The sequence below is a fragment of the Dipteris shenzhenensis genome, chromosome 23 (assembly GCF_047967505.1).
Source record: "Dipteris shenzhenensis isolate YYH24624 ecotype China chromosome 23, Dip_SZ_1.0, whole genome shotgun sequence".
Classification (NCBI taxonomy): Eukaryota; Viridiplantae; Streptophyta; class Polypodiopsida; order Gleicheniales; family Dipteridaceae; genus Dipteris; species Dipteris shenzhenensis.
Genome location: NC_141618.1, coordinates 7719388 through 7731620, shown reverse-complemented (window position 1 = coordinate 7731620; position 12233 = coordinate 7719388). Strand labels below are relative to the sequence as shown.

Genomic DNA, 12233 nt, shown 5'->3' with positions numbered 1-12233 from the left:
AGAGATTGGCGGGAGGACTCATTCAAGCTAGGCTGTCAGGTAGAGAGGAGTTCCCAGAGGTTAGAGATTTAGAGGGGTGCATGTTAGGTCAGCGAACTCACATTGGTCAGGCATAGTGGACCAACTAGATCCTTTGGGGCTTGGCGGCGGCTTCCCAGAGAGACAAAGGCCCATAGGTAGGCCCTCTCTCATCTTCGAGGGGCAGGTACAAGAATGTTGGAGATCGATGCGGCAATCCCGAATTCATGGTGGGACGGATTAGGGAGTCCTTAGACCCCCCACTGCTGGTCAATCAATTCTCGCGGACATGGGTATCTCTTAGTATACGCTTCTTTCGAGAGTCTCTCCGATCCTGCCATTCTCGGTTTTATAGGGTGGGACCTGGAGGCTCGGTATAGGCAAAGACTAAGGTTATGATGACTCAAAGGCGGACCTGGAGAATCTGAGGGGAGCAGTGTGGTGCTTGTGGATTTGGGAGGGTAGACCCTTATGCAACAGTCATTGGGATCCAAGAGAGTGGTTTTGGCCAGCCCGCATAGGGCATGCCCGCATAGGGCAATCAGAATGGGTGGAGGTCTCCTCCTTTTCCTACACAACTCGTATTGGGCATTGCTTACAGCTTCAGGCAGCAACATGGTCCTCCTCGAGGGAGGCCATTGGCTAGAGCAAGATGTCCTGAGAGAGGTATTTCCCGTTTCTTTTTTCTTCTTCTTCTTTTTTTGCAAAGAAAGGAACCTTCTATTAATGCTTGAAAGACTTCATACAAAATAGCAGCCTCGAAGGTGCTAAGTATGGAAAAAAACCGAAAAAGGACGAAAGAAAAGAACCGGCCTGTTCCAGAGAAACCCAGCTCACTACCTAGGGGATCTCTGATACTGAGGCTAACAGCCAAGTGGGGGGACTATACAACCAGCAAATCCCTCGCGGGGTGAAGATGTAGAAAACTCCTGCAGGCCATGCCTTGCAAAATCGAGCATGCCTCTCGATAGTCGCTCTAGATCCTGGAGTCCCACGCTCCCAGGTGGAGCGTAGACTGTAAATGATATCCTGCCAGATGGCGACCAGGGTAGCCCAGGGTGGAACCGGATGCTCACCCATCACGAGACTGTTCCATGCAGTGATACTGGCTACCACCTCCCAAACGCTGTCCTCCAGAGGAGAAGGGGGAGCTAGGCTATCAGGAGGGACTGCCTCATGGAGCGCTATCCTCTAAATGCTTTGACCCTGTATCCGGTAGGCTGGGGAGATCTCATCAATCTGGAACGCGTGTCCTCCCTCAGTCAACCAGGCCACCATCCCCCAGGTGTAGTCCCTCTGAAGACTCTACATACGGGTCATGATCCTGAGGGCTCCCATCTAGATCCTCGCTGCTCTACGACAACTCCAAAGGTAGTGCGGGATCGAAGCAACCCGGGCTCTAGTATTCCGCGTGTCGTCCGAACCTACCCAAAGGAAGTTTCGAACCAACCGTCGGAGCTGCCCAATGCATCCTCTGTGAAAGCACCAACAGGAGGCAATATACCAGGCCGTGGCAAGAAGGACCTAGCTTGCCACTAAGGCACGACCTGCTAGGGAGAGCTTGGCCCAACTCCAATAGAGAAGCTTGCGGCAAATACTTTCGAGGACTGGGGCGATCTGCTGCTCTACTATAATGTCAATACCAACCTAGCATCCGAGGTATCTCACTGCCTGGCCCCGCGGTATCCATCTGAAGCCAAAGTCACTCCCCCACTCACGAATATCATGTGTTCCTCATAGCCCATGAAGAAACCTATGGACTTTGTCCAGTTGATCCACGCAACCGAGGCCTCATAGTAAATAGCCAAGGCTCCCCTGACTCTCTCCAAACTCGCTGTGGTGCCCTCAACATACGAGGCCGTGTCATCTACAAACTCAGAGTCAACAAGCAGTTCCTCCTCCTGTCTGATCAGGAGCCTCAACTCTGTGAGGCCTGCCACCTGTGATCTCAAGTAGTAACCCAAAGCCACGAACAAGAAGAGGAGGCAGAAGAAAGAGCAGAGGGAAACCCTCAAGCGAGAGAAGAGCCAACAGAGAGTGAAAATAGAGGTAAGATGAGAACACTTTAAAGGAAAAGAAAAAACAAACAATAAACAGTAAAATTATAAAGCAGGAGACATAAGGCACACAAACCAAATGTGGACCCAAGACCAGCCCCTTACCGACTATGTTCTCCTCTTCTCTTTATCACCTCCACCTCCCTGCTGAGCCCATGGACATTGCTTTTCTTACAATCTCCTGTTCGCCAGCATCCGCGTCTTCACCTACAACAATCCTTGTCTGTACTTGATTACCTTTACCTCTCTTGCACTCTTCATGGGCATAGCTCTAAATCATCCACTTGCCATGAATGATCAACAATCCCCCACTCTTCATCAGTAGAGGTTGCCTTTAAGAAGGCTCCTGCACTGTTTTGAAGTGCTTTTTCAAGCTATTTTGTTCTTTTCTGCGCTCATGGCACCAAGAAGAAACTACCAGCCTCAGTGGCCAGAAATGGGCTTTCATAAAAATCTGACTAGAAAAACCAGAAACAACACGCCGGCATTGCTGCTGCAAGAAATTAGGATGTGCAGGGGGCAATGCAAGGCCATCAATAGGAGGCTCCAGAATATTGCACATCCATTGTGAAGACGTGCCTTTATCTTGTTAAGCCACCTAGGCGATCTATGAAAGATGTGATCTCATCAATGTAGAGTCCAAAGAGAGTCGGTGAGAGCGGGCAGCCCTGAGCATCGATGATGTCCTCTAGTGTTGGTTGGGGGAAGATTCTTCAAAGTAGCACAACATAGCCACCAATCGTAACATGCGCGTGATAGGCCAACACACTCTCACATACTCCTCCACTTCATCCCAAAATGAGGATGAACTGAGCTGTATCGACGACAAAGTCTTGACCTGGATAAGCATTTTGAGTCCAGTGAAGACTCTGATTATGCCCCAAAAAAAGGCAAAGACAAGGCCTGCAGAAGTATCAGCGTTTTCCATAGAGATTCCACTTGATCTAGATGTTACTTTTTTCACCTATGCCACAAGAATTTGCCATTCCACATGTTGAAATAGTTTTGACTTCAATGAGCAAGGAAACCCAGACTTCAGGTATCCTCATTCTAGCTCAAATAAAATTGACCCAATTCGATGCAATCAACTCCCCTCCTGCCGATAAGTGCCTCTGCAATGACTTATCACTCACTTCATGAGCCAGCAGATAAGTTTCTTTTCTATGGCCGGTAGAGCTACTTCACAACCCCACTAGTCCACCTCAACCTACATTTACCAATTGTTTCACCTTGCCCTCCTAACCCCTGCAAAGCTGTAAGCATTTGCGGGAAAACGAGGAGGATATACAAATGGCTGCAATGGTTGAAAGGTCTTGTATGATATGTTGGAGAATCAATGCTCCACCATAGGACATGCACCTAACGTAGACACTCACCTTTGACCATAGTTACCAGGTAATAGGAACGTTCCCGGAACTCCGATCCAAGAACATGAACATTTTGGGAAGGGGGAACGTGGACCCAGAACAGGAATGCTACGTCATATGACACATCGTCGTATAAAAATTTACAACACAGAGAGAAAAAGGAGGAAGGAAGAGAGCTTGAGGGAAGGGCGGCTTGAGTGGAGATAGGAGAGTGAAGGTAGAAGCTTGAAGAAGAGGAGGGGTGGTGTACAAGGATAGTTGGAGAGGATGGGAGGAGTGAAGGATGCAGGGTGAGTGCACAAGCGTGAGACAAACTGCCAAAGTGGCAGTTCGGGGCTATTTTACAGCCCGTGGACTGTCATGCCAGCAGAATGCCAGGGGACGGTGTTCTGGGCATGCCAGAACACCGTTCCCCAGCATTCCGACATCTGCTCTGCCCACATGGCATTCCGGGAACATTTTGGATGTTCCCCAGGTCCATGTAAACCCAGAACAACGTTTCCCCATTCCAGAAAGCAGGAACTACGTTCCCTGGTAACTTTGCCTTTAAGGCCCCCATATGAGAAGCCATGAGCAGTAGCATAGGTGGTCAATGGATGCCATGATGCCGTCCCCCATATGAGGAGAAGCCATGAGCAGTAGCATAGGTGGTCAATGGATGCACATTGCATCATGGATCAGCCATCCGTCAGTCAGATGATAGGCGAGGTTGTGGATAGCATTCTGGGTTGTCAGATCAGCCACATGAAGGTTGAAGCTAATATGTCTCGTTATTTGCCTCCTCAGCCACTGCCTCCATCAGTTTCTTTCTTCTTCTGCCTTTCTACATCTTTTATGCCATTTTTCAGCTTCTGATTGGCATCCATTATGCCGAGGTTGGCCATCTTGGGTGGTCACCGGAATTAATCTGCTCCGTTAACATTGCTTGGTTCTGCTTTTTTGTCGTTCTGTGAGCTCCTTCCCCTTCCCTCCAGCGCATTAAATACGATTGCTTTTCTAGGCCGCTGTTGTGAATGAGAAATGGAAGGGAAATCTAAGGACAAAGCTACGCAAAGGACATATCCTAAGTTGCGGGCACACGAACTGGAGCTTTGGTAAGACTTAATGCTTCATGCACCTATGCTTGCGATTGTACGTAACACGAACGCAGAAATGCGACCTTAGTCGTATATGTTTCACAAAATGCACCGGCATATGTAGTGAGGATTCCATTTCTGAAGTTTATTTGTCCTACGGAGTTCATGTGGCATGTAGTGTACGTGCACGTCTTCGAGTCTATTTTGCCGTTGAATTATTTGAGCATTCCCGTTAATAGGCAAATAATTAGTTTGTCGCGATGTGAGAGAAGCGTTCCAACTCCCACGGATTCCCGCGCCACATGTGAAAATTTTCTTGCTCTTTGACTAACTTGGTGAGAATCTTAGCAGCTATCGTCGATGCAAGAAGCGTATTTGTCGCTAAAAAATGAGGCACGAGTCAAATAAAGACGTACCGGAGAGAATAGTGTCTCGCCGTTGAAAAAGCTTGTTTTATTGTCGTATTGGTGCAGCCCAAACAGATTCGGACCTCCAACAGGCATGATTCCCTGTGGAGAAGGAAATTACATAAGCGACTTTGCAACATTTCTGCTCGTATATGATTCTTGAGTGTCTATCAATTCGACAATAAAGTTTCTCGGAGCAACCTCCCGATAGGGCTACATGGGAAGCTGAGACGAGCTAACAGGAGTGAGGGATGCCGCGAAATACTTAGGACGTGTGAGAGAGAGAGAGAGAGAGAGGTTGATGAAGTGCAAAAGCTAGATCGACTGTGCCATTATTTCAGCTCAAACGATCACTGAAGACTGCGTAACAGGCGTGAACTCCTCCCAAAACAACAAATTTCAAGTTCCTTGTGGCCATGGGAAACACAACGCAACAAAGTGGCAATTGCTGTACTGTTTCGTTGCCATCTTTGCAAAAACAAGATTTGTAGGTGACAGTTGCTACGTAGTACGGAGTTGAGAGAATATTAGAGCAATTAGCAGAATCCTTAGACAGGTAAGGACAGTACTCACGAGCCTAAGTTAGAAGAATTGCTAGGTCAGTTTGAAGCTACGCAGCAACCCTGGAGGCTGGATGGATGCGTCTGGTTGAACATTCATACTTGTAGATGAAGCTGCAGGCTGTGGGCTGTGGGCTGTGGACTGTGGATTCTGGAACGATGCTCTCTTTTTGCCCATAAAAATGCCCACGCCTCATTCCAAGGAACAACTTTTGTCTGAGCCTTGACAACCTCTTTTGCCTACTTTATTCCTACGTGCGTCGTCACTTCAATGACTTGCCAAGTCCTTGCACGCTCACTCTCTCTCTCATACATGTGTGTGAACCATAAAAACATAATTGCTCTTGTTGTCTTTGTTGACCATATTATAGAAGAACCTCCTTTCCATATCGATAAGTCACTATATGACTATTCAAAACGCATTATTGTTGCTTTATATTGTACATAAAGCTATGCATAGAGTCTTCCACGTTGGATTTTATATGGTAAAGTGTACTTTATAAGTGCTTATATTGTACATAAAGCTATGCATAAAGTCTTCCAAGTATTCTATGAAATTCTTACAAAGTGCAACTTTAACCTATAAAGTTACTCATATAATTAATTATCCTATTTAAACAATCAAAAGCATTGTATGTACACACACACATATATATATTACTTATGCTTCAGGATTAGTATTTTAGTGAATCTCTTTATTAAGAAGTGAATCTCTTTATTAATAATATTTTTCTATCGAATTTCTTGATTGATAGCTCTATTAAGAAGCTGAATTTTTTTAAATTTTTATTGGAGTGTCGATATTGAAACTTAATCTTTTTGTTTACGCCCAACACCCAACTCTGATGTAGTAAAAGCTTGTTTGTAGATTCACTGCCTTTTTTTTCAACTCACAATTACCACACAATAAGACCTCATATGCGTAAGCAACCTATGTGAATTTTTGTAACTTTTAATAAAGCTTTTATGTAAGCTTTATGCTTACGTAAAATCCTATTACCATCGTACCGAAGCCAACATTTTTTATTTTTTGAGTATAAAAATATCATGCCAAATGCATTTAATAACTACACATTAATTAACTTGATTAAGGTAAGAGCATGAGTTTTCGTTATGTTCCTTGAAAATTTAAGGTAAGTTAAACCCCCTTCCCCCAAATGAAATAATTTATTGCCCTCCTCCCTCTCTTAGTGCAAAGGGCACCTCCCCTCACCCTTTCACCTTCCCCTTGCAATGCCCTCATCCCCCCTCTCCCTTCTCCTTTTGTCCTCTCCCCTCCCACCATACCTTGCCCCCTTCACCTCCCCTCCCCTCGCATGTTACTCTCTCCCCACCTCCCTCACCTTATCTCCCCTCTCCTCTGCCCATGTTCCCTCCTCTTCCTACCTCTCTCCCTCTTCTACCCTCTTCGTCTCTTCTCCCCTCTCGCTAACATTATATCTTAAATACACACATGTGCATCAACTACCAAAAGGAGAGAATTAAATTACAAGCTCCACGATGTCGGAGCAATGTCGAGAGTTGAGCGAGACGAGCACAATGATGAGATGCCCATAGTGCGATCGCCACCATCTCCATTTGCAATTCCATATGGAGGGCTGGTAAATCACAACCCGAGACATCTAAAATCAAGCCATAAACTTTAAACAAACAACGTAGCCAAGATCAATCGTAGTACATCGAAGAATTAATTGGGTAGCAGAATTTCAAAGAGGGGGGTATTTCTGGTGTGTGGCATTGGTCAGACTATTAAAAAAAAGAACAAAAAGTCTTACTCATAATTGTCAGTTGCGTCCACCCAACTTCCACATAAATATTGGACAACTCCCTTCTACACTCATTGCTCCAACTTGTAGTGAGCTTGTATCCTCACTCTCGTTGTCTCCAACCTCTTAGAGACCAACTAAAGATTGGCTCTTGCTGCATCCATCCCTTTGAAACTTCGCATCTACTTCCCCTTGTATGTCGCCTCCCTTGCCTCAACGTATGATCAAATTTTACACGTGACATTTTGCTATTGCCCTTCATAATCATTTCAAGTCCTGTACATGAATTCAAGCATCAGAATAAGCTCTCCTAACCAAGAGATTTCTAATTCGATTTTGGCGACATTGGAAGCCTTAGTTGTGTGTGGAGTTCCACCGAGTGTCCCATCGGTCTGCTACAAGAGTATTGCATTTCGATCCTATCGGCTAGACGTCCACTCATGATTGCAAATAATTAATGTTGGTTCTTGCTTATGTTAATCGTACGATGACTTCGTCCTTACATTAGACTTGGAAGGGGGTAATTAATTTTAAAAGTTAATTTGTTGCATTTCGCACGAACGAGAAATCGAATAGATTCTCCCACAGGAACCGACAAGCAAAATTTTACAATCCAGAGATATAGTTAATCTACCAGCTGTTGTCGCACCTGACAGATGGAGCGATCTATTTAAAAGCAATCGATCTTTGTATCACTGGCTTTTGCAGAGCAAAGGATGCTTTTTCAGTTGTGCGAGCCTCAGATAACTTCTCGGCCGCCCTCTTGGGGAAGATCCGCGTACAAAATTCAGCTCTCACATCAAGCGGTATTCGGGGGAATAATAACCAACATATTGTGATCGCAAAAAACTTATATTTTGTTTTGAGACGGTCGATTTCTCATCGAAAACTTGGCAACTTAAGATTTCAAGGATGTTTCGCTTTGTCGACTTTTGCTTTCTTGTATATATCCACGGAAGATGATTGCCGTAATGCATGGTTTTCTTTTGTGTATGAACAATGCTTTCATTCCAAACAAAAACATCTCAGTTCGTAAATGTGCCATTGCGGCTTCCTCGTTGCTGTTGTCTGTTTTTGGCTTTGATTAACGTCGATTAGCTTGTTATGATAGTCTATTAGGCGTGTTGGACGTCGTAGAGTGAAGTCGTTGAGTGGCCGGTTTCGTTAAGGATCCATGTCGGGTGAAGTGACAACTTTGAACAATTTTATTTTTGGTTTATCTAAAACAAATTTTCATGTTCAAGCTCTCATAAATATATTTGTTAGCACTGCCCCGTTAGTTAGGAGCATATAGAATCATGCTATTTTGGGAGCCCTTTGAAATCGAGAAGAACAACCACTTACACTCACACACTCTCTACCTTAGCGACCTTGGGGTCATTAACTCTTTACCTTAGCGTAGAACACCAAATCATCTTTAAGTTGCCATCGTCTCCATTCACAGTGATGTGAAGACCACCAACATCCTCCTTGATGAAACCTTGGTGGTCAAAGTCTCATATTTTGGTAAGGGGTAGTGCTATCGAGCACGTCCAATGACCCCTTGTTCATGTTACCTTACTATATATTAAGGAAACATCTAGCAAACCTGCCAGGACCGAGCTTCATGGGAGGTTCTGCAATGGAGGAGGAATTATGGAGGTTCGAGGAGTGAGTGCCACGTGGCATTGAGTGGAGTGGAGTCTGGACACTGAGAGGACAGAGGCCAGAGGGCACGGATATGCAGTCTGCGAACCGTTGCGCCACGTTTTGCAACGCGGTAAATGCGGCTCCGTAGTTTGCTCCACATATCGCAGTGCGCCACGAGTTTGCCAGTCTGCACGGGCCACGTGTTGCATTGCCAACGACCAAATGAGTGAGCAGACTGTGCTCCTGACATGCTAATGCATAGAGGGGGGACGTAAATTCTGACAAGCTTCTCACACACACACACAGAGGATATTATAATATATTATAAAGAGGAGAGAGAGGAGAGAGGAAAATATAATATATAATATATATCATTACATATTGTATGTTATATATATACAATATATGTATGTATATGTATATATATATATATATATATACATATATACTTTTAATAATATAATAAAGTAATGTAAAATATATTATATTATATCTTATTCGCATGTATAATTCCACAGTGAGACCATCCTAGCGAGGAGATTTCCATCTACCACATGATTTGACAGCATCACTTAGCTCTTGTTCAATGAAAGGAGCTTCCAAATCCAAGGCCTGTGCCTGAGAGACAATTGGAGTGACATGCTGTAATAATTTTCCCCTTGTTGTAATAACCTCTTGCAAAGGTAAATCAGCTTTTCCAAACTGAGAAGAAAAATGTCGAACACAAGCTGCAGCAAGTTGTGCCCTCGAAGAAGTCCAAACACCATCTGATAACAAAGCCCTGCAAATATTTTGAGAAGACCTTCTGTAGTGCAACCCTTTAAAAAAGGCTTTAGAGGAGTAGCCTTTATCCAAAAAGGCTCTCTATCTTGCATGTAATTCCCATTTAGCTATTTTGCTATTGTCATTGCATTGCAGATAGTATTTCGCTTGACATAAAATCTGATTTTCCTTATAAGAAAGATTCCTAAGGTGACTCAACTCTGTCAAAGACTGACACTGAGATTTTGCCCGAGCAACATTATCCTACAAGGTCTTCATGTAGCTTTTGCCATAACTACGAATGATAGCTTGCATTCGTATAACAAAAGCTGCCCAAGAAGAATCAATACCAATGGCAGCCTGTCGAGATAGTGGCTGAACCACATCTTTAACCAGAGTCTTGTATGCTTCATGCTGCAAATAACTCTTGTTGACAATGAGCAATCTTTTATGAACAAGTGTGTCATCAGGTATCTCATGGAGAGCAATCCTCAACCACAAAGGGGCATGATCAAAATGTGTAAATGAGTAATCCACCCATAAATTGACAATGAGAAAATCATAATGTTGAGGATCAACTATATATCTATCCAACCGAGCCCGATAAGCAAACTGAGCATTGTGTTGAAAAGTATAACTAGGCAGCATAGGTGTGATTCTTTCCACAAATCAATAAGAGGAAGCTGAGTCAATAAAGTAGACCAATGCTGAAGCTCAGATGCTAACATATGAGTATGACCTGATGTATTATCACCTAGTTGAGGAGCATTATTAAAATCTCCACACATGAATGTATGTTGTTTCCAGGCATAACTTTGTTAGATATCAATGCTCCACTCTCGTGTAACTACGCGGGAACCAGCTAAAACTACTTGTAAGCCCCCATATGAGGAGAGGGCATTTGGGTAGCTCGGTTATCCGGTAAGTCCTGGTTTGGACACCAGATGGGAGCCATGTGTGGCCTGATGGCTGGACGGCTTCAGATAGAGTTGGCACACCGCCAAATAGGCTACATGCAAGTGTGGGAAGGCATCCATTAACTAGCCACACTGAGGGTAGACGGAGCATTTCTCGGGGCATCCCACTCTCGGGTTGTGGGGCCCGTTTGGAGCCTCAAATGATCCCGGATGGCTCTGGGCCGAACGGAGACCATAGGTTAGTTGCTATCTTTTGCTCACCGGCTCTATCGTATGGTCAATGGCCTATTTTGGGACCGACCCCCAGTCGACCGTTTTGGGCGGACTGGGTCGGTCACCCAATTGAAGCACGCCATCGAAGCTTCTTTCATAGGAGTGCACAGTTGGGAGGTAGCGCCATCTATTGTATCAGTTCTACAGTAATCAAAATTTTGATTCTCCATACTATCTTATTTTCTCTCTTGCGTACGAGATCCAGTTATCTGTTGAGCACAGATGTTGTATTATTTTCTTACATGGTATCAGAGCCTAGACTCTAGCAAGAAGATTTGGTAGTGTGTTTTCTATTTGCGAGCAGATTGTGAGAGATGGCCCACCTCGCAAGACTGCGAATCCCACCGTTCGGCGAAAGCGGAAAGTTGGATGGCTCTAACTATCCGCTCTGGAAGTTCAAGATGAAGACCATCCTAAGCGCATACGAGCTTTGGGACACTGCTACTGGGGTGGACGTGAGGCCGGTTGCGAGACCGGATCTAGCCAATGCAAGACAACAGATAGTACCAACTGCGGATGAGATTCTCGCGTGGACAAGAAGAAATGCAGATGCGCTGTGTTCTATTATCTGCAGTGTTAGTGATTCCGTCATGGCATTAATTCAACATGACACCATAGTGGAGGAGGCATGGACGGTCTTGAAAAATCAGTACAAGACCACGAATCAGACGCGGATTCAGAATCTGGAGACTCAACTCGCGAACGAGAAGTTGTTTGAGTCTGAAGCGGCAGAGAAGTTCATCACCGGGGTGAAGAATCTGCGCGATCAGATGACTGTGATTGGCATCACCATCACCAGCGAGAATCTAGCACGAAGGTGCATACTAATTCTCCTACCAAAGTATGACGGTCTTGTTGCGACGCTAAATACACAGAACAGAAATTCACCCCTCAACTTTTGAGGATTTCAGTGCGATGCTTCTGGAGGAGGAGATGCGTCAAAAGACGAGGACTGGAGAAGATTTGGCTTTCTGGACCAGATCAAAGAAAGGTAAGGGTAAGGACTCTAGTAACCCATCTTCTTTTGATGATAAAAAGAGAAAGAAGAAGATCAAGTGCTTCTATTGCAACAAGGCAGGGCACAAGCAGAATGAGTGCTGAAAGAAGATTGCAGATGAGAAGAACGGAGTAAAGAAAGAGTCCAGCAATAGCGCGCAGGCAGTATCACTAGAGCTATTCATCGCAATTGAGGAGATTTGCACGGAGGCAGTTCATGTACATGTGGATGAACCGTGGATCATTGACAGTGGTGCATCACGCCACATGACCAGTCGGAAGGATTGGTATACCTCTCTACAGCTAGTAGGGAATGACATTCTGGTAGCACTAGGCAATGATGCAAAATGTCCAGCAAAAGGAAAAGGTATGATTTCTCTCAAGTCAGATGGAGTCGTATAACAG

At 44.7% G+C, this 12233-nt stretch overlaps 1 protein-coding gene across 3 annotated transcripts in view; it reads right to left on the bottom strand.

Annotated features, from left to right (window-relative positions):
• Positions 1 to 5794, bottom strand: part of LOC147886941 (urea-proton symporter DUR3-like) — a 96663-nt gene extending 90869 nt beyond the window's left edge. Inside the window, exons 1-2 of one of the 3 annotated variants that reach the window (XM_087394449.1) lie at positions 5499 to 5794; positions 4935 to 5027 (exon numbers count right to left, since the gene is read on the bottom strand). In XM_087394449.1, the coding sequence (XP_087250575.1) occupies positions 4935 to 5021 (87 nt within the window). In that variant the 5' untranslated portion in view covers positions 5022 to 5027; positions 5499 to 5794. Of the gene's footprint in view, positions 1 to 4934; positions 5028 to 5126; positions 5461 to 5498 lie in introns of those variants that run through there. The other 2 variants (XM_087394451.1, XM_087394450.1) reach the window with 2 other exon arrangements.
• Between the last annotated feature and the right edge of the window lie 6439 nt (positions 5795 to 12233).